We start from the raw sequence: 24,191 nt of genomic DNA on the forward strand, positions 1-24,191 counted from the left end.
GTGGCGCGAGAATATGGCTTCCCCCCTTTTTTTCGTGGCCGGGGGAATTTTATTTCTTTCCCTTTTGTTTTATCCCTTGTGCTTTGCCAATGATGCATTTCGTTCCGCGACGATGTGAATTTCAAGAAATTCTTTTGTCTTTACGTTTCAAAGGTTGCATTTTCTCTTGGATCCTTCTTCTCTCTCTCTCTCTCTCTCTCTCTCTCTCTCTCTCTCTCTCTCTCTCTCTCTCTTTTTTCGTTAGAATCGAGAGAAATGGTTGAACGTGTAACGTGAACACGTAATTGGAAGTCGTTAATTTCGATTGCTTTTGTCGTATGTTTTTAAAAGAATTTTGGGAGAAATTTTTGAAGGAGGATTAATTTTTCTTTTTTGTATTCTTATTTTCGAAGAAAAAGAATCTCTCGATGGCAAAATTTTATTCGAGTAAACGAAATATATCAACGATTATTTTTAATAATTATCTTATCGATTAATAATAAATATATTTTATAATAACGCTATTGCTTTTGATCAACGAGTCGATATTTATGAATTTTTTATCTTTAGAAGTTTTTAGCATTTTAAAAATTTAGAGTTAGATATCTAGGATTTTTACGCGTTTGAAAATTTTATACAATTTTTAGAGATTTAAAAGTTTTAAAAAATATACGTACGTGTTATAGAATTATTAATTCCCCAACTTTACTTTTTGCCCGATTTATATCATCGAAAAAGTTTCCGATATATTATTTCCAAAATTTGTTATTCAACAAATGAATTAAAATAAGTGTCTTACCATTTAATAAGTTAACTACAATTCTCAATTTTCATATATATATATATATAGAATAATTCATGAAAACGCGCACGAAAGATTAAAAAGATAAAAGTTAATTTATTTTCACGAGGAAAATAAATGCTGAAGGATTGGACAAAAGAATTTTTAATAGATTTTTACGGCGAACGATAATTTTAAAGGGAAGAAGAATAATTGTTTTATTATTAAATCCTGTAATATTCTCTATAAAAGTATTGTTTGCAGCACAATTGTTGCATCGTCTTTTGAAATATTGTCTTTAAAAATATTATTGCATTAATGAGAGAAATGAACGGTCGATTGACATTCACATAAAATGTTTCGATTCTCAAAAGAATTTCGAATTTCGCTATTGTATTGTATATTTTTTTAAAGGATAAGTATAAGAATAAAACGTTCATAAGCGACGATACATTCAATTTGAAATTTTTCAAACTTCGTGGAAAGAAATTTTATTTTATTGTGACAATGTAATAACGCGAATTTCGAAGTGTATCTGTTCTGAATATTGTGGTAGGAAACAAGTTGTGAAGTTTGCATGTGTAATACGAATGATGAATACATTAAACGTATGAATGTATGTATGTCGCGTGATGTAACTCAATTTACAGTTTCACGTTGAATCAGTCAAGGAAACAAGCGTGATGGAGTTATTTAAATATTTTGAAACATTGCTAAGAGAGTAAAAAATAAAGTGGATTGAAACGGATCTTTAATTTTTAATTCTTCGTTTTTCGATCAAGGAAACAAGCGTCACAGAGCTCTATAAATATTCAAAAATGTTAATAAAAGAAAGAGATTATAGATTTGGATCTTTCGAAAAAAAAAAAAATAGAATGGATTTTTAATTTTTTTTATCTATATTATTCCTTAAAAATTGTCTTGCAAAATATTGTTTAGAAAGGGAAAAATTTTTGAAATTTGACATTCTGTTTAACGAAAGAATTTATTCAACTTTGACATATATTTGATATTGATATTTGATAAAGCTCGTGGAATTTAAAGAAATATAGATTGGAACTTTATTAAAATATCGAAAATATTTCACTGTCATTGTCAATAAAAATATAATTCTCCTTGATCGAAATTTTATAAGTTTGATTTAAAAAAGAAAGACGTCACAATATTATTTTTATCCTTCCTAACATTAATTTAAAATATATATATTAAATAAAATTGAACCGTTTCATAACAATCTCTATATATTACACTCTTCACAATTTAAAATCACAATCAGCTTAATACCTTTGATCGAACCTCTATCTAATAATTGAAATTCTATTCATTAACCTCTTTCCTTTCCAATATTAAACGTCCTATGTTAAACTCTATATTATTAAACCATCATAAATAAACCATCTATTACTAATCTATTATTAATCCAAGAAATAATTAAACATCGATAATTGTACATTAAATGAACGAATAAATAGGGACGAGAGGATATTTGCATATATAAAAATTTTTAGAAATAAATTGATAACCCGATCGGAATTAATTAGGTGGAAATCATCGTTCGAATCTATGAGGATAATCTTTGAATTAGAGGTAGATCTTTTCGATGGAAAATAGCTTATGAAACGATATTAAAGCTCACTTACAGTGCACGTGCAACATCATCCGTTTGCTGACCGATGGTGGTACTCCGTTACTCGCGATGCACAGGTAAGTGCCCATCTCGCTTCTGGTTACTTTCGACAGAGTCAGCGTTTCTCCTTCGGCGGCTGCTACTGTAAACAAATTTTAAAGGGATTAAAGAAGAATATTCAAAATCAATTTCGTTCCCTTCGAATAGATAATTTATAAATTCGAAATTGTGAAAGAAGAAACTTAATAACCAAATGATCCTATTTTGACCGGAACAAATACGAACGTCAATATTTTTGTCAATAGCAACTTTTCCATTACTGGTTTTCCATTTCCATCGTGTTTTGACCTTTGTGGTATTTTACGACTACCGTTAACAATAATTTCAAGGGATTATGAGAGTATTAGAATTTCTTTGCCACGTGTACCTAGACAATATTTAAATATTTCGGCTACACGTGGTATAATTTTGAATGTATATAAGTACATTCACATGTTTGAAATACTGAATATACAGTGTTTTTTAACGTGTATAAGAAATTCTGCCTTTGGTATCGAATACTATTGAATTTCTATGTAAATTTCCATAAAAATTTCCAACTCATCTACCATTCCAAGCTTAACTATTTCCCATTAGAAATTCCTAAGTTAATCACGTGACAGGAAACAGCTAACACAGCTGCCATACTTCTTTCTACCTGAAATAGACCTAATCCCTATTATAAACCGCTCGACCATAGTTCCAAAGGGCTCCAAATGACGCATCGGCAAAAAAGCATGGACTCGAAATATAAAATTTTATATAGCTTCGATTATATTATTTATTCGGCCGAAACTGTATTATTTATATTATTTATTTACGTATTTTTCGAGATTGATCAAATATTTTCAGTGTACATTGAATATTATGTATCGCATAATATTTACGTAATATATATATTACGTAATATCACGTTACAATATCTAACACGTGTAAAGTGTCCTATATAAAATTTCTAGAATTATTGCTGGCCACCTTCCAGTGAATGGAAATTAATACTACTTGACGTAGTCAGTTGAAACTGTAATATCATAACGTTAATAGAAATAATAATAAAAGTAAAATAATGGACGGCCACGACGGATGTATAATTCCAAGTCTCCAAATTTCGTGTCTGAACTAGTGTCGAGCAAACTGTAACGTAGGGACTAGGTCTAGTTGTAGATAGAAAGAAGGTTTGGAGAAGGTTTGGGGAGGGGCATCTGCTTCACGTTGGGTTTTTACAGCTGTCAATTATCACAAGGATTTCTAAGAAAAGAAAAGTAAATGTGTTAAAGTTGGAAGTGGTAGATGACCCGTTGCGACGTTGCCGAAGTGAACCAGTGTAATGTAATAATTTAAAAAATCTGTATGTAGAGTGGGGAGGACGAGGCCATGTTCGTAACGGAAATTTTTAGAAGGGCGTGTCCCTTGAAAATGTTGAAACACACGGGTTAAGCATTTTTCCTTTCTAAAAATATTCCTTTTTGTTGGCGAGTTATTAAGAGAATATTATTAAAAGAAAAATACTCCCACAGCGCATAGAATCGAGATATGTTGTGTAAAAGAGTGTGTATAATTAATATATGGAAGTATAATATTATTTATTATTAATGCAATAAATTAATAAAGACAACGATTATTCAATTTATCAATCGCGTCTTTATGGACAGTATTTATGATTTATGATTTTGAAAGTTATTTTACTAATAAAATGTCGAGAAATAACCGAGGATTTTATATATTTTATATTTTTAGATTTCCATCCTCCTTCTTTTACCAAATTTCGTATCGATTAATCAATGGATTCTTTCGAAACTACAGTTGAACAGTTTATAATAAGAGACTAAGTTTTTAGTTGTAAATAGAAAAAAAACTGTTGGATAATGGCTCTTATCTGTCCTCTCGTTGTAAGAATTTCTAAAGGAAAATATGTAAGATGAGGAAATAATAGATGACCCGATTTCACGTTGTTAAAACTACATAACGTTTTATATAAGATATTTTATGTAATACGTTCCAAAAAATATTTTTGGGAATATTTTTTGGAATATTTTTCGTTGCAAAAATATTTTTTAAAAACGTTTTACCTTTGTTGATTGACAAAAAAATACTAGCCAATCATAGAGCACACGGAATAGTCGAGATATTGTATGAGATATTGAGGTTGATAACTATAGTGCTGTCCATGACAATAATATAATATCACAGCAGTTGTATTAGTAACAGTGGTCGTAATACATCATGGAATATTCAATGATATCATATCATTATTCTTCAATTTATAATTTTCATCAACGTTTTTTTAATAATAACCTGAAAAATAATAACTGTCTAGGGTTGAAATTTTATATTTTATATCTTTAACCATCTTTTCTCTCCTTTCCCCCAAAATTTCTTATCGATCGGGGCCTTCTGGAACTACATTCGAGTAATTTATAGCAGGGTTTAGATCTAGTTTGCAGGTAGAAAGAAATGTTGACGAGCGATAATTGTTGGGTCTTTCCAGCCGCCATGTTGATTTTCGTAGGGATTTCTAACGGAAAATAGATGTAGGTTGGAAGTGCCACGTTGCCAAAGTGAATAGGCCAGTAGTGGGGTACCTTCTTATAAAAAGGCCTACGACTGGCCCACTACGCCACTCATTTCTAGAACTTTGACAGTGTAAGGTCGTCCAGAACACCGAGAAGCGAGAAGAGAGAAGAAGATTAAGAAAACGTCCGACGCCCGAATTTGTGGAAAAGAAGTTCATTTTGGGTTCATCCAGAACTTCTAGAAATTTCAACAAGAGTAAAGAAGAAAACAAAAGATACAGAATTCGAAGTGATTCGTTCAGTATACTTACATATCGTATACTTACAACCATTTATCAGAACGAAAAATGGTAGAAACAAGAAACACAGATGCTACCTTATTCAACATCATATTCCGCAAATTCGTGGAAATTTTAATCACGATACTGATCACGTTCACATCGATCATCTTCTTCGTCCAGAAATTTACAGGCGACGACTTTCGAACGATAAAGGATCAAGCGCGTGAGAAATGCGACATCCTTGAAAAACTGCCGATACGAAGATCGAGAAGGAAGAACAACGTCGAAGCGTCGTAAGAAAAGACACGCTTCTTTGGAAAAATTTGTTGGGACGATCAAGAATCTATCTATCAATCAATCAATCTATTCAATCGTTCGAATAGGACGATTGTCGTATTAGAAGAATTCTCTATGGAAGAAGAGAGTTGCTCATCGATATAAGGAAGAGCGTTTTTTCATCAGGGGTTGAGAATGAGCTATACTTGGATGGTTCTTCGAGGGTGCAACGCTACAACGACGCGACAACAGAAGGACGAACATCACGATCAACATCACGATTATTTGAACGACGTGGACGAGAAGAGGACAGAAGCGACGACCGCTGTTCACACACGAAGAACAAGACATTGTATGTAAGTACGGATAAGACGTAAATCACGGACTGTGATAAGCTATAGGATTATCGATTAACGAAAAGAAAAGATTCACGCTGTAAAATAGTATAGTATATACATTCTTGGAGTATAATATTATAGGACAATATGTATCGAAAATTCGTATTTTTTTTTGTTCTTCTTGAGTTTCATTGTAGAAATGTGGAAATGTAAAAATATTGATCCACAATGTACTCTTAAAAAAGAAAAAAAATAAATAAGATAGCTATTCGTTAATCGAGAAGCAAGATTCGTTTGGTGAAAGTATTCTACGAAGTTCTAGAGTTTCTATATTAAAAAAATACAGCTTTCGTAATCTAATTCGATGGATGCTATAAATTTCTACGCTTTCGATTTATTCGACACGCTTATTTCAGCGTTAATTGGTTAAGAAACTCGAGGAATGACGTTTCGTATATTTAGACGATGTTTTTATACCGATAAAAGCAGAGGTTCGAAAATAAGAAGAAGAGTAAAGAAGAAATTTGAATTAAATGCTTTGGACAAAACAGGGTTCTTTTTTTCCTCTCTCTATCTTTTCAATTGTAGTACCTGAAGAGAGAAATCTTCGTTAAAGATCTTAAATCGAGCACGGGAAAGATAAGAGCGGTGTAAAGCACACCTTACACCGATGCTTGCCTCGACACGAATGATGGAAACAAAACTTAGAATTATTTCGAACCTTTGTTTATTTACGATTCGAAGCGAGACGGAGCGATATAATACGTATTGTGCCGCGTATTATATCGTATTATATTGTTATTAAACACGATTTCGATTGATATATAGAATTCTCTCTAGTTCTTTTTTTCAAAGAGAAGGAAAATTGCGATTGTTATACTATTTATGTATATAAAAAAAGGGATAACATAAAAAAGGAGAGAGGCGAATAAACGATCGATTTTTAATCGATTAAAAACGAACAAGGGGATACGGATATCGTAATATTGACATTTAATTTTTATGAATTTTTTTTTATCGTTGGAAGTAATACGATTTCGAAATGCCCAAAGAATTATTTTTTTTACTTTAACGTGTGTTAGTACAAAAAAGAAAGACGAATGAATGGACGATTTTTAATCGATGGATTGAGGTTGAAGAGGATGTCATTAATTTGATTAGGCTATTTTATTTTTTTTTTTATTATCATTGAGGATGTAATATAATTTAAAATTGCTCAAAGAAAACTTTGTTTCGTGATTTAAAAGTATTATCTTGGTAATATTATTAAATAAGAATAATCATAGTTATCTTAATAAGTCGAGATGTCCAGTTGAAATGTGATTAATTAACACATCTTTTGACTATTCTTGCAGAATATTTTATTTTCTTCAAATAAAATATTCATCAACGGTGATTCCTTATTATTAAAATATTTCATATATATATTTCAAATTCTGAACAGCAAATTCTGAACATTTGCATTAAAAATAATATAAATTCAAATTATTATTTATAATTATTTAGGTATTATTTATAATATCATTATGATAATTAATATAAAATAATTAGTATAGTTGAAGTCTTCATATAAATTCATAAGATTTATACCAATTATTTTTTTAAAATTTATGAGATAATATAATAAGAAGCTTAGGACCAAAGTTCAATACTCCATCGATTGAAATTCGATGCCAATGGAAAGCTACTTAATACGCTCCAGTCGTTTAACCGAGTATCGAGTAAATAATCGAATTGGTTCGATTACTAATCAAACACTGGATTAGTTACGATACGAAGCTTAAGGTCTTGCTTTCAATCTAACGCGTCGATACTACTCGCTCGAGTTCACCGCCAAGTAAAAGCGAGCACAAAGGGGTGAAAATGCAGTTTCACCTTCGCTTGGGAATCAACCTACCTCTGACAAATGGGAAGAAAAGATATACCTGCTATCGTCTTTAATACATTTTCTTTAGAATAAAAAAAAAAATTCTTTCTCTTTAAAGTAAAAATTGCAAATTTAGATAAAAAAATATGCTTAATGAATATTTTTCCATTATCTTTCTTTTCCAAATATATATTTGGCTTTCAAACAGGTTTTGTATTTTCTATACTTTATTTCTATTCTTTATTCTATTTTTTATTCTTGGTATGAAATATCTTTCACATTTCTATCGAATTAACTTACAGTAAATTTATTTATTTTTTTTATATATATTTATATTTTTGATAATATCAATGGTATTTATTAGATATTAATAATTTTTATTTCTTTTAGAAAGATATATATATTTTTTTAAAAATTGCAGTATCTCTAAAATTTTAATCAAATACTGCTTCGATTAAAAAAGGGGATTTATTAGGATAGATATTATCATATTAAGAGGATACATATCATTGACACAGTCATTTCTTTCTCTTGTCACATACTCGAATAATCTATTCACAGTCGGTTGATTTATTTTATATATCATTAACTTCAAAACCATCTCCTATTTATTTTCACACATTGAAAGTAAACCACTTCTCGAATCAATTAGCATTATACACCATTGTGCATATTTATTTTAACATGTAATAATTAAAACAAACGCTTAAGTTACCTGCTTCTCTAAAATTAGAGTCTTATTTCTGAACTTCGAAACATCATCTATCAAACCTCGCAAATATGGCAAATAACAATCAAATGAATCTATCAGTATTCAAAAGAAGGAATCGACATCCCAATAACATCTATATACATCTTCGACAATAAAATTTAAGCCACGTGAAATATTTCGATTCTTATTCGAACAATTTTTTTTTATATCCATATTTTGTTCTCTTAATTTTACTTTTATCTTTTCTTTTTTGTTTTGAAAATCTTCAAAACTTCGAATTTCTCTTTCATTTGATTATACCAGTATACTATACTAGTCATCCTCCCAGAAGACCATAATACTTTTAAATCAAACAGAATTTCACAAATTTCCATTCAAGATAATCTTTCAGAATTTCAGATAATCTCGCAAATTTATTTAAAATAATATTAGAATGTGTATCATGAATCATACCATGATAATCGATAAATATCGATTAAATTCTTATTTATCATTTTTCACATACGATACGTAAAGAAGAGTGTTTTGATGAGGATGAAAATCGGACATAATGAATAATATGATAATAGGTATAATTATACTCACATTTCGTTTTGCCACCAGACAATCCGGCACGGGAAATAATCTCGGCGCCATCCTCCCGTTTCCAAATGATCTCAGGTTTTGGATAACCGCGGGCTTTGCATACTAGTTTTGCAGACCCACCCTCGGGTACCATCAGGTCGTTCGAGGTTTCTTCGGATATTATATCCGGCGGTATCACCACTTCGAGAAACGCACTCTGTAAATTCAATACACGAGAGAACGAAATGAATAATTGATTTAATAGAAGGGATCGTGTGTATACGATAATAGGGAGAGAAAGTGAGGTAAAAAATGAAATAGAGAAAATCAATCCAAATTTCGCGGGAAATTTCAAAAAAAAAAAAATTCGACGAAATTTAACCGCCCCCCTCTTGTTTGGAACGCAGAGAACGGAAAACACACCGGTTCCCACGAAAGAACAGAGAACGGATTTCACTTTGAAATGAATACCCTCCACGCGAAAGCATCGCGCACAATAAAAATCTGACCCGGATCTAGGGTAAAAAGATTCTCTACTTCCATTGCCATTTTCTTTTCCTGTTTTCACTCCTCCACCCCCCCTTATCGTATACTCGCAATTCGCCAAGGATAAGTCTTTCTCGTACCTGACTCTTCATAGGATCCGTGTTGACCTGACACATATAAATGCCCCGGTCTTCTCGGCGTACCCCACGAATGTTCAACGTCCACGTATTGTAGTCACTGTGTGTAACTGATAAACGGGCGTTGTTCGTGATCACGTGCTCGTGAATCGCCAGGACGGCCTTGGTGTCGGCTTTGATCCACGCCACCTGGCCTCACAAACCCATTTCTTAATACACCGAGATTCAACCACGAATCTTGTGGTGTGCACGGTTTCGCTCCATCAAGAGGTACCGGCGTTTTATTACGCTTATTAATACCAAATAATAATTATAACACAATGGTTTGAATGGCTTAATTGCCATGTACAATTTTAACATATATAATGATAATACAATTAATAATTTTAACGATGCTCATGGAATACTGATTTTTATAATTATGATTATAACACAATTGAATTCTAATTATTTATCTCTTGCTCATCTTGAATCGTGTATCATTGACTATTAATAGGGAGCTTCGAATTTTGAATATAATTGACGATTTATTGCTTTTGTATTTTTGATAATTGACTAATTATTAAATTAGTATTAATTATCTTAACGAATTTTATAATAATTAACTTGTTGCGGGAGTCTAGATTCCTATACTAATTAATGATTAAACATTTAAACAATTGATTAAATAATTGATTAAATGATTATACACACACACTTAATGATATATTATTGCTTTCAATTTTATCGAACATCGAATATCTTGAATTTAATTGATATTTACAATAATTTTAGAAATTTATAAAATATCTTTAATTTTATGATTTTACTACGCTAATTATGGTATTGAAGCTCTCTGAAAACGATTCCGACTCGTTTCGTATACGAGTCGTTTCGTTAGTTATAATAATGAACTAAGTTAATATATTAAATAAAGAACGCTTTGAAATTGAAAAATTCGCAATTTAGATATTTAAATTAGATATTTAGATTTAAAATTTCTACACATAATAATTCAATAATATATACGTACAATTATATATTAATATTGTACGATATATACATATATACAATATATACATGTACATATAGTATATAATGTATATATTTATATATGTACAGAGTTTTAATATAATGTACCAAAAAATTTGTTCATGTTTTTTTGTTATATTATTATTTTTTTGAAAGTTAAATATACTACTGCATATAATTGTATTATATATTATTGCAATTATTATTAATTATCCTTTATTATTATTAATATTATTAATTATATATCATATAAGATAAATCCATTACATATCATATGGAGCATAATTTATTAGATACCTACATACTTTTATAGAGAAATCCTATAACTACACCACACACATTTTACAAAGTAATTGTAAAATTTATTATTTTATATAATAAAATAAAATTGTGATATCTCGCTATTATAATTATCATGAATCGGAATTGAATTTTCGTCGGTATGATCGTCAGATTTTTCCTAATCTAATGCTCTATTCTATTTATTTCATAAATAAAATTGTTAATTGGTTAGTTAAGTTAGTTTGTTAATTGAGTTTGTTAGTTGAATTTCAGTCAGTCAAAGTCATTATTATTATTATAACATCGAGTGCCATGATAATAATTTAAATATAGCTTCTTCCAATATTTAAATATAACTATTATAAAAATTCTCTCTAATAATCCTCTTTATCGTTATATTTTATAATGTCTCCTCGTGTTTCGTGTAAGATTAATTATTAAAATCAGTTATTATTAAATACGTTTAAAACATATTATACGTTCATAAATACGCGTTTTTTTTTTTTAAATTATTAAAAATACACGACATTTCGCTAGCTCTACATATGTATATTTACTTATCCCGAGATCTAAAACATTAAAAAAAAAAGCCAGATACCGTCAACATTACTCATCGTGCCTACATTTGTGAACTGAACTCGGCCAATATTTCTGAAGTGAACAAATTCGTAAACAACGCACGGATCTCGACGTTTTGTGTAATTTCCCCGCTACTTTATTTCGCGACTAGAGATATTATTGGCGCGAAATTGAACCGGCGGCACGTCGAATATTTGACCTCGCGTCTCTGTGAAAGGCTATCTATCAACCAACAAAAGAGGTCTGCGGTTCTTATCGATAACTCGAAAGCGGAGTGTACAGAGAAGGCGGCCAGAGGGATTTACGGAGAAGTTGGTTGGTGAGGAGGGAAAGAGACACGGTACCTGTAGATAGAATGGTATAGAACGCGAGGGAGGGCGGTGGAGGGCTTTGAGTGTTTGGTAGTGACGGGTCTGTGAGTGCCTCCACTTATAATACATTATACGAGGATAGTAAACCTCCTTCTTCTTTTGCCTCTACTTGCTGTTCGCCTTCCTGAGCAGCTCCAAAAACGAGCTTTTCCACGGGAACTGAAAAAGTCCCCGGGACGACAGATGCTCGCGATTCTGAAACATTTATGCCACTTTCCCGCCCCTCTTACGTTCTATCGTTCCCGGCGAGCTCTTCCGTGTCACTTTTTTCCCTTCCCTTTTCACCTTCTCTCCTTTTTCTTTCTTTCTCTTTTTTCCTTTCCCCCCCTTTTTTTTTCCTCTCCATGAATTCGATCTTCGATCGTTATCGATATTTTTGATTTCGAGGGTTGTCGTTGATTTGTCGCTGAAGTCGCTGAAAAATTATGGATAAAAATTTTCAAGAATTTTGAAAGATACGCGTGTTACTTTACTCGTAAAATATTTCGAGCATGTACGAATATATCGATCGGTCTTTTTAACGTTATTTCACCGTGCGAAGATATATTAAATCGCTTTTGAACGTATTGATTAAATTTTCAAGCCAAAGTTCAGGAATCTCAAGACTGTTATTTACCAAAATATAATATAAACTCGATATCTTTCACCTTGCATCTGGTATCTGGTTTATATATCTTAAACGATATTAAAAGGAGTATTCATAGAATATATTAAAAAAATATCGTAAAATATTTATAAACTACAATTTAAAATGAATAAATTAGTTTGTATTCCGTAATCTCACGAAACTCACCTCTATTTACCGATTCACAATTAATTGTTTTTTCTCATCAATTGTTTTTTCTCATCAATTGTTTATCGTTATCGATTTAAAATTGAAACAGCTCCACGATCCCCACGATTGTAAACTCGAGATCCCTTTTCGTTCTTATCGCCGGGTTACGAAATCCACCCCCGAAGAAGAACTTGGCAACTATTGAATTTAAAAAAGCTAGTTTTGAAATTGCTTAAGTATTCTCTAAAAGAATTCTATTATTGCACGATCTAATACGCGAAAGATATATTAAATTCTAGGACGAAGGTGGGTTTTTTTCAGAAGAAAATTGTAGAAAAAAAAGAAAAAGAAAAGAAGGAAATAGAAAATTAGAGGAAAAAAGAGACAAAATGGAATAAAGAATTTCGAAGGATATAAAATTGGAGATAAAATTTCAATAAAAGAGAAAGAAGATGATGATAAAATATACGAAACGGGAATAGAAAAGGGTAGGAAAGAAAAAAGGGAAAAGAAACCGTCTCGCAAGAGGTCGAAAATTTGCAGAACAATGAGAGAGAGAGAGAGAGCGAGAGAGAGACAGGGTTACGATTTAAAGGGCCTAGCTCTATGGAAACGAGAGTTTATCTTAAACGAAAGACGCGTCCTCACCTCTCTTTCCCTCTTCCGCCCGATGCAGCTTCCCTCACGCATTTTCAACTTACGATCGGTCTCTTGTCGAGGGAGGGTGGAATATAAGAACTTGGAAGGGAAACGAAGAAAAAGGTAAAAGAAGTGTATATACACGCTATAAGGGAGGGGGAAGAAGGGAAGAAATTGAAGAATACGGAGGATAAGAGAATCGAGAGAATCGATGGAGGAGGAGGATGAAGAAAAGAGAGAAACAGGGGGAGGGGGAGGATCGAGGTTGGAGAAGATCGGTGCGCGCACGTAGCGAGATATAATATCACACTACGTGCGCACCTATCTCCATTCTCGGCCCTCTTTTCATATGCAAAACCATCGTCGCCGCCCTATTGTGGGGCATTGTGGGATCACGAGCCTCGGTCCAGTCTACCACACCTCGTTTATTTTCTCGCCATCTTCTCCCCCTTTTTCGTCTTCTTTCTCATCCTTCTGCCCCCCCTCCATCCTTATCTCATTCTCCCTATCGGTCTAACCGGTGCTGCTCTGCTACCCATTCTCCCCTCTCTTCTTCACCCTTTTATTTCCCCGACTTCTGTTTTCGGTAGCAAGCCACGGCCGTTCGTTCCCTTTCAACGGCATGCAGATAAATGGATAAGCTTGCTAATTAAAAGTTTCACAAGGCCCCCTCCCCCCATCCCTTTCTTCCTTCGTACCTCTCACCCTTCCCCCCTCGTCTAATGTTATTTCATCGTCTTCCTATTCCTATTCCTTCCGTCCGTTTTCGCGCCCTCCTTTGACCTTTTTCTTGCCTCTCTTCATCCCCCTCTTCACCCTTCTCTATTTAGTAGTAGACGGGTTCACGCTCGAGATTCCAACGACTATTATTTCTCGCTTTTGTGTGCACAACAACACTTTTTATAATACCGAGGACAAGTTTAAATGTTAGAATTTATTATTGGAACGCTACCGTATTTCGCGTTACAGTGAAACGCACTCACCCCTTATGCGTTTCGCACACCCCGGCGGGTACCACAACCGATTAAACCCGATCGCGACACGCGGCAAAAGGCTTATACAACAACGCGCGATACAACGAGCGGCCATCATTTTTCCCCGCCACCGTCCTCGATGATGGGCTACATTCCCGCCCGTGTTACGCGAAAGGGTTGTTGGTCTCCTTGATTTTCGACGATGTTTGCTCTCGTTTCCTAGATCGCGTTTGCTCGCAAGAGAATGCGAAAATTGACGAAGGTTGTAGATTTTATTTTTTCACGAGAGAAAAAAATTTGTGAATACTCGTCTTGGAATATTTTACTTGTTCATCCTGGCTGTTCTCGATGTGTAATTAATTGGATCTTGTTGAAATAAAGTGTTCCAAGTTTCAAAGAAGAAAAAAGATAAAAATGACGATGATGATATATCGCCAATCGGAGATAACAATACCGAATTATGGTATTATGTATCGTTTAAGTTGGTATCACTTATCTGAGTCATTTTTGCTCTATCAATCTTTGAAACTGTCTCTTTTCCATTATTTTCTCCCCAAGATCTCGCGGTGCAATTTTTTACAACAAACTTGATATTTAAAACTTTGATTGAATTACTATTACACTGGATCGTATAAAAATATATTTACAGCCATGCAACCGTTACAATTTGTTTTGAATAACGTTATGCTCATTTATATAACGATAGTTTACGAATCGCTCGGCGACTTATTATTCATTCACATTTGAAAGTACAGTTCTACTTTTCGTTAACGTTAAACAGAAATAACATCGATGCTTCGAGGATAAGATTTTACCTTCTTCGCGTGTTGCATAATTGATGCATCATCGTTGTTATAATATATAAAAAAATATTATCGAAATATTTACAGGATTCGCAGATTTCCGTTAGACGACGTGGATCCCAATAATTTGCTCACGAATTCTTTCTCCACCATATTTTCCCAGGGATATATCGTTCTCACTCGATCATATCGAGAAATCATATTAGAAATTCATCGGACACTTTACACGGGAGCCACGCGTTATGCCGTCAAACAGATTACTTCGCGGCGTGTACCAGAGAGATATGAATTTTGAAACCATCTGCTGCTTTTGATACATTCATCCGGAGAGGTGGGAGGGCGAAGGCTTAACTTAATCTTCCTGACTTTCCACGTAATTTGTATCACGAGCTAAACGAGTTGAAATTCGGCCGAACACGTATCACGAATCCGGGATACCTTTTCCCTCCGGATTCGGACTCATTTTTCAGCTTTTGATTAACCGTTCAACGCTCTCGGATTCTGGCGACCTTATATACACCACCAGTTGTCTGTATATGTAATGCCCCACCTTTGATACAAATATTCGTTTAAAAATCACGGTTTTATCTTGTTTCACACTTCTCCAACAGGCACAAATAATATATATATATATATGCATATATATGTGTTGTATGTGTATTTCACACGCGGTGATACGGTTGAAATTGATGGCTGTTGGCAATTTTCTTTATTCCCTCCATTCTCCTCGTTTTTTGTAATATATGCAAACAGATATATCATTTTGGGATCCACGCTATTAAAGTATAATTTTTTCAAAATTATCGGCGTTTTTTTCGATATTACAGATATTCGATTTATTTCGATCAAATATTATTCATCCCCTTTATCGATCCCCAAACATTTCTTGTTAATACAAAATGTATTTATATACGACGAGAAGGCCCAGAGAACTGTAGAAATGCACCATTAAATCTAATATTAAGCCATTATTACGATATAGCCTTCTTTCCCCCCCCAAAAAAAACGTTCATATTCTTGAAGGTAAAAGAAAAAAAATTATATCCTCAAAGCCTCGTTGATGATCTAGACAAATCGGAAAGTGCATAATTAAGGGAGAGTGTGTAATCAGAATACGAGAAAACGTATGTTTCGTAATTCTCGTTTATAGACTTTCTCTCAATTACGCGAGGATAATCCCGCGTCTGAAAAAAAAGGCGTCCATTAGAAATTCCTTCGTCGAGCGACAAAAGATTCTTTAAATCTTTCGCACCCTTCGAGACATATCCAACCGTTTCTAAAATTTCAATTTCAACACGGTGAAGAATTGAAACACAAGTTCTTCCGCAAAAAGCAATATTTCAACACGTTTGGAAAACCGTACTTTCTCGTAAACATAGCCAGAATATTGTAACGCGTTGCACATCACCGTGTTTCAGCCGAACGATGTTTCATGGCTGTGTACGCCCCGCTATCTACGTTTCAACCAGGATGAACGAGTAATTGTTTCAACGCGTGGAGCGCACAATACGACTTTCCCGCGTCCATAAAAGCGTGTCCAACCCTTTTTATTTTTATTTTCCTCTTTTTTTTTTTTTTTTTNTTTTTTTTTTTTTTTTACACGGGGATACGGCTAATCTTATTTCCCTCGTTTTCGTTTATTCGTTCGTTTGCATTTTCATTCAAGTCTCTCCATTTCGAAGATTACATATATACGTATATACAGCATATATAATCTAAACCGTTAATATCGGTTTAAAGCGTAGCAAGGACTAAAATACACATTTTTATTACACGTGTATTTTTTTTTTTTTCTTTTTCCGAAAAATTAAAGTTTTACGCGTGACACATTGTGACACGTGATACTTTAAAATTACAGAAAACAACTTATGCCTAATATTAATAATAACTTAAAAAATAATAGTACGATATGACTCAAGTTTATAAGCTCGGATAAACTTAATATATATATATATATATTAATTACGCTAATTACTACTAATCATTACTACTAATCAGGTACATTTGAATCGGAAGGGCATTTAAATACTTAAGTTAGAATAAATAATAGTCCGATATTTATAACGATAATTACTCTATAACCGTTATAACTTTTTACTATATTTTCCGATTAATAAATCTATAATAAGATAAGCGTAAGACGAGAATTGTTTTTCTTCTCTTAATATCATTAAATATTTTCTTCCACTTAATATTCTAATCCTAACCAAGTCGATTACTTAGATATAAAGAAATCTATACTTTTGTACTTTTATAGCCATATAATACGCATATATATAGTTAAATATATATATATACATACATATATATATATATATAAATACGTATGAGAACACATGATATTATACATATATATATACATATACATATAGATACGAGTAATATATGATACATGTTATATATTCATATGAATAATTCATTGTTGCATATGTACGATTGATTTCATAAATTCGAAATTTGTATTTCAATTCGTATACCGAATTTCAGTAAAGATTGTCCAGATTTTATCCAAAGATGAACAATTCCTTCTTACCGCTAATTCTTCTCATACTATTTCGTTAATTGTGAGAATGGTAAACGAACGAATGCTCGGTTTCGCCCCCCCCTCCCCCCCGAATCCCTTTAAACTCCATCCACGAGTGACGCAATAGATATGCTAATAACAGATTATAAACAATAGCGAGGGGGGAATGTTATTTCAGAACTGTTGAATTTCGAATACCGGCTTGAGATACTGCAATAATGCATACGACAGGTTTCCAGGTTTCCCTTCGAGGATTCCTGCGCGTTCCGACCAATCACGTGTTTCACCACTTTCATATTTCACTCGCTCATAGTTGTTGAAACGGAAATCGGCGTTATCAATTAATGATACAATCGTGGAGCTGTTAACAATTTCTTTTTCCTTTTTTTTTTTTTTTTTTTTTTGCGAACGATAAATTGGATTTAACGCTTGTGAAATTCGATAATAGAATTTTAGAGAACTGGTCGGGCTCTATCGATATACGATTACCGTAATTTCGAGGAGGTAAAAAAAATAGCGAGAATCAATTTTCTTTGATTTCTAACAGGTCATTAATTTTCATGGCACTCTTTTTTTCTTTTTTCTCTCGTTTTATCTTGAAAATTTGATCTCTTTTTTTTTTTTTTTCTTTTTAGTTTGCTTTGTGATACGATCTATTTGTCATTAAATTTTTTCCTTCTTCAATAAAACAATCTTCAGTTTTCTCTTTAAATGCTTTCAATGGAATCGCGCGATTCCTAATTTATAATTTGTATTAGAGAATAAATATTAGTTGTTATAATAAGATAAGTTTTATTCGTAATTTACATTAAGGTATTAGTTGTTTATAATTTTTAAAATGTGGAATGGCGCGATTCTTCGTTATTATTTAGGATTATACAAGTAATAAAAAAATAATTTGTTAATAACTGTTAATATTGTAAGTTAGTGGTTAGTCGGGTTATGTAGCTTGTTAGTTATGAAATAAAAAAAATTTGTTGCTCGTTATAATCTCGTAATATTTTCAATACAATCGTAATTGATATCTCGTAATTGAAGTTAAGAAAATGCAATTAACAATTGCATTGAAAATATGTACCGATTATTAACGACAGCAACGAAAATAGTTTAACGTTTAATTATTAATTTATATAAATTATTTAAATTAAGAATTAAATTTAATTCGTTAAAACTTTCTCTGTAGAGTAAGATTAGACATAAGATTATCTAATGTAAGATTATCTAAATTTCTAATTTTACTTAACATTATATAAAGTATACAATTTAAGTAAAATAATTGAGATCATTTTATTTAAATTTAGTATCACTTTAGTTTTGAGCGTTAGTAATTTTTTTAGAACTAATTTCACCCAAATGGATTGCCATCCATTTAAGGTGAATATTTGAGATCTTTTTTTTTTAATTTTAGTATCACAGTACTTTGACGAGTTAAGGTTTAAATTTTTAATATTTTTTTAAACCTTAAATTCATACAACTAAAGTCTGTAAAATCTGACGTCATATATATTTGATATGTATATATGATAGGAGATATGTATTCTGTATATGTATTCTTTTTCAATACGTAGATATATCTTTTTTTTATCTACTATATACTACTGGCGATTACTCGCCCTCGATTTATTTTATTTAATCTAAAAGTTATTATGCTTATTCAAAAAAAAAAAAAAACATGCTCATGCAATCTCGATCATCACTTCTCGTTAATTCATATTAATCATGCATCAAGGCATGCCTATGATATATATATATAAGTGAGATTCCAGAGAGATACGCTAATAGAGCAATCTTATATCGAACAACTCGACTCGAGGATCGTCGAGATTATTCGTCGAGACTGCTTTTTACTTACGACGCATAACACATCTTAACAACTTTGTGCACTCAACTGTCGTCCAATGCAGCTTGCATCATGTTTCATCCCACGAACAAACAGTCTCAAGTGTGTTGTGCAATTGTGCAGAAACGTTTTTTTTTTTTTTTTTTNGACATACGCGTTCGTGCGTTCATTCTTTTCCTTTTTTTTTTCCTCTCTTTTTTTTTTATTTCATTTTTTTTTCCCCTCCCTCCTCCTATGTGACGAGTGTCTCTGGGCAGATCGTGAAACGCAATCTCGATGTTTGCGGAAGATTTTTTTTTTCTTTTTTTTCCTGGTCGGATCGGCACCAGGTTCCGATTTTTGAAACGAATAAATCGTCGATTGAATCGATGTTCAAGGCTCGGTGCAGACGAACGAACGATCGTGTGATCTCGGATAGGTGACGGTGTGCTATTCGACAGCTTTATATTAGATCGTGCTCCGCGAGTAATCCGATTTTTCTGAGAAGTGAGCGCGCGCGAAGAAGGAGAATTTATAGGAGATTTTTTTTTTTTTTCCTTTCTTTTTCCTCCGTCTGATTTTTGAAAACAACTTACAACGGCAGGAATTCTGATTTATTCTGGTTCTACGGTTAAAGTTATTTTTCAATGCTTCGGTACAAAAATCGAATTCCTCGGAATAAAATTGATCCGATCGTGAATCATTATTTCGCAAGAGTGTGTGGAATTGCACAACGTCATCGAGACGAAGTCTCACAACAACACGTTGTATACGCTACGTTGTCTTAAGGTTAAAGACGGGGAGTTATAATTCGATCAGCTGTGATAATAAAAATATATAATGTGATTACAAAATTTGTTACAAAATTTTTCAAAAATTCGTTATGTAGATCAAGGGGTAAATTGTTCGAGGGAAGTTTAAAATTCATCTCGCAGAATGTTGTTAAAAATTTTCTTATACGAATAAAACGCTTCGAAATTGATCTTAAAATTTAACGTTGCAATAGCTTATTTAGACAAGAGTTTTGGAATATCTTCTCAAAAAAAAAAAAAAAAAAAAAATAGATACGTTTGGGCGTAGAACGATCACCGTGGAATAATTTTTAAATCGTTTCGTACGTGTTTATTGCAATTTGCCCGGTTTGCTTCGAAACTTCCAATTAGCGTTTAAGCACGGAAGCTTAAATCTAAAAAGCCAATAAGCCATTTAACGCGCCCCTTTTATTGCTCATCGAAAATTCCACTACGATGAGATTATTCCAAATTAATAAGGGAATCGAATCTCGAAGGGATATCTGTGATATGATCTTTCAAGAAAAATTGAAACGAACAGTACTCGATGATTCTAATCTGTTCTGCTGCTATGAGAGAAACGAAAACATTTCATGCAGAATTATCAATATTAAAACAAATTTTTCGTACCAAGTAGAACGAACAATTTATCTTTCGATTATTAATAACAATAAAATCAATTCCACTGAAATAGTAATATCCCTTAAAATGGCTTAATCTCATCCAATGAAATATCAAAATATCTTTTTCTCTCTAAATAATAATCCCAAAGAACAATTTTTCACGATTCTACGTCATTAATTTCTCTTTCTTTATCGAATTATACCGTATGCAATACCGATAACAATAATAATTCAACCGAGCAACGCCGAAAACACGCACATTTTCCACGCCGTGCAGATCGAATAATTCTCTAATCAGAAATTTTTTTCGAATTTTTTTCGTATGTTAAACGTTAAAACGTCCATCTTTTTTTTTTTTCTTTTTTTTTTTCAATTGTTAAAATCTACAGCGTGGAAAATACGGCGAGGACCGACAATATCAAATCCGCGCGGAGAAGGGAAATCACCGCCTCGAAACTTGTATTTCTAACCGGAATGTCGCACACACTACAGAATGCATTTATTGCCGGGCTATTCATCGGCGCGTGAATGGGAAGATTAAGCTTTTCGAGCACGCTTGTTTAAGTTGCTCGTCTTGCCGGATACACGCGCCACCACGATAGGAAGAATATTTAGGGAGGGTTCTCGCTGGATGGTTGCGTGAAGGAATATTCGAGTTGGAAAAATATCTGCCCGCGAGAGAAGTCTGAAAATGCTTGAGAATTTTCTCTAGATCCATTCGATTCCACGAGAGAAGTATTTATAAAAATTGTATCGTTGTCGGTCAATCAAGTTTTTCATATTTCAATTTATGATTGGAATATATACTTTTTTTTTTCTCGGAGGGAAAAATTGCAAGATCGTTGTTCTTTTATAAAAATCTCAAGAAAATCTAAATTTAATGCCTTGAAATTCAATCAAATTTCGATATAATTTGTATTAATGGCCTCCGCGGGGAAAATGTAAAACACGAAAGATCTCGGCCTCCCCTTGTTCGTTTTAACACGTTTTCCAACGTAAATCACAAGATATCAGACGGTTAGGCCAGAGTGATTTGTCATTCAGCGTATTCGCAAAGGGGCAAAGATACTCGGCGTGTTTATGGCCGTATATATGCGCATACATTTGGCACAAGACTTTAACCAAGGACTCTTGATCATGAGGATGAAAATGAAAATGATAATTTGTCGTATACGAATCAGCAAGTCAAATAGAACCGAGTTAGGTGGGCTCGCGCTTCAACCGCGTCACGTTCAGGAAAGAATGATGATTTTCGTCGATGGAACAAGCGATAATCAAAATTATGCATGCGTTTTCGGAAATTTGTATTTTGTTATTGCGCTTTCCTCGCCTCTCTCCTTGTATCAGTTTATAATGTTAGGTAAAATTTTGAAATATTTCCAATTTTAATACATAACAAAACAAATGAAAGAATTTTCAAGCTTTAGCAATTTTTTTTCTAAAAAATATAGAATTTAATTAGATAAGAAAACAAATTTTAATGTGATAATGTTTTGCTGTGATAATTTGTAAGTAAAAATTGTAATTTTAAGCGAATTGTTTCCAAAATTCTGTTATTAAGAATTGTTATTAAGAGAATGAATTTTTGTAATGGTTATTATAAAAATATTATTTCTAATTCGAATGGTATTATCGATAATTCAATTAAATCACAATAAACATTAATAATTCTAATCCATTTTGAAATTGATAAAATATTTATAGCTCTTTGAATAATGAATCGCTTAATTATCATATTATTGACAAAATGATTGAAAAATTTATTCGAATACTTTTTCTTTTGTTTGAAGAGCTGTAAGTGTTTGTACATTGAAATAGAAGCCGAATCGTGAACTTCATTGGTAAAAAGAATTATTTATAAAGTTTAGATTTCCAAAGCTTAATTAAAGTCTATAGGGTAACTTTCGGTGAAAATCTTTTAGAAAGAAATATTCTCTCTCTTGCCTGTAGTAAGAATTCAACAAGTGGGATCGTAAAAGTGTCAAATATATTTTCTGGAGTTCACTTATGAAATTATTACTTTTGTTTGTGCGAGATAATCAAGCAAAACAATTTATATCGAAATTATTAATAACAATTCCAATCCAATTGTATTTAATCATTTTGATTTTTTAATTTAATTAATATATTGTATTTGTTATGTATTTTATATAGAAATTTAAATTGTTATAATAAAAACAAGAAAAAAAATCTATTTTTAACCGAAACCCTTATTTCCCTTAAATTTTATAAAAATTAGAAATAAAAAAATTTTGTCTGATATTTACATTTTAAATATAAACATTAATCTATTAGATATTAATATAATAATTTATAAAAGGAATTAAAATTTAATATTTTAACATAAATTTTAAATGTAATAATTTTAAATTATAATTAATAAATATTGAAACGAATAATCTTGAATTTCTTTGATAAATGTAACTCGTTGAATTTGATATTATTTTATTGATAAAAATAATTTATGTTCATCAAATATTTATTTAAAATATTTCCTGAATATTGAGTTATAGAAACAATGTAATAAAATATGTCATACGAGTAATGATATCGAAAGCATAAAAAAAAAAACGACTGAATGAATTTGATTTTCAATGTATATATGTGTGAAAAACCTATATCGTGTGAAAAATACATTGTGCTGATTTCTCTAGAGTATTGCGTTTTTTTTTCGGCAGAAATAGATGGAATATATCACGTAGGATATAGCAATTCGATAAAATAGAAATTTTACAAAATTTGGTCAGCATCAATTTAATTAAAATTTCACGTTATAAATTAAGCAAAAAGAGAAATCTTCATCTATTCATTTAAATGTATTGTTAATTATGTAAATATCGATATCATTCTTCAGAATATTATTTATTTATTTTATTATTCATTTTTTATTACGTTTCAATATTTTTAATTTATATCTATTTCTAAATATAAATGTATTTACAGACTTAATTTTTTTAAAAATTAAATTAAAATTATATTATAAATAAATACTTAGAATATATATATTGTATGTAATTTTATATTATTTAATTCAAAATATATATTGTATATAATATATATTTGTATATAATACTTATATTTATACTTAATTATAATTTGTAATAATATATGTATAATTGAAAATTAATCAAATAACTACGAAAGTACCTACGGGAAAGTTGAGATAATTTAGTTATTATCTACCTTCTAAGAAAAATATATGAGAAAAAGTTATTAATGTTAATATTAATGGAATGTTATTATTAATGGAATGTTAATATGGAATTTTGAATTTAATAATCGGACATCGATACAAGCTTGTCGAAATATTTTTATTATACGTTTGTAATGAATTTGTAATATATTTTAAAGGAAAATATTAAAGTATCTAATGATCTTGTATCTAATGATACTTTTAGAG

The 24,191-nt window shown here is 31.6% G+C and overlaps 1 protein-coding gene and 1 long non-coding RNA gene across 4 annotated transcripts in view; one reads left to right on the forward strand and one right to left on the reverse strand.

Annotated features, from left to right (window-relative positions):
• LOC122720624 overlaps window positions 1-24,191 on the forward strand; it is an 85,852-nt gene that overhangs the window by 48,761 nt on the left and 12,900 nt on the right. The gene's annotated exons all lie outside the window — the stretch shown is intronic.
• LOC122720623 (lachesin-like) overlaps window positions 1-24,191 on the reverse strand; it is a 190,053-nt gene that overhangs the window by 26,179 nt on the left and 139,683 nt on the right. Inside the window, exons 4-6 of the mRNA XM_043947427.1 lie at window positions 9,604-9,789; window positions 8,999-9,194; window positions 2,401-2,529 (exon numbers count right to left, since the gene is read on the reverse strand). Of these exons, the coding sequence (XP_043803362.1) occupies window positions 2,401-2,529; window positions 8,999-9,194; window positions 9,604-9,789 (511 nt within the window). The remainder of the gene's footprint in view (window positions 1-2,400; window positions 2,530-8,998; window positions 9,195-9,603; window positions 9,790-24,191) is intronic.

This window comes from Apis laboriosa, unplaced genomic scaffold, assembly GCF_014066325.1.
Source record: "Apis laboriosa isolate Shangri-la unplaced genomic scaffold, ASM1406632v1 scaffold12_cov154, whole genome shotgun sequence".
NCBI classification, from domain to species: domain Eukaryota; kingdom Metazoa; phylum Arthropoda; class Insecta; order Hymenoptera; family Apidae; genus Apis; species Apis laboriosa.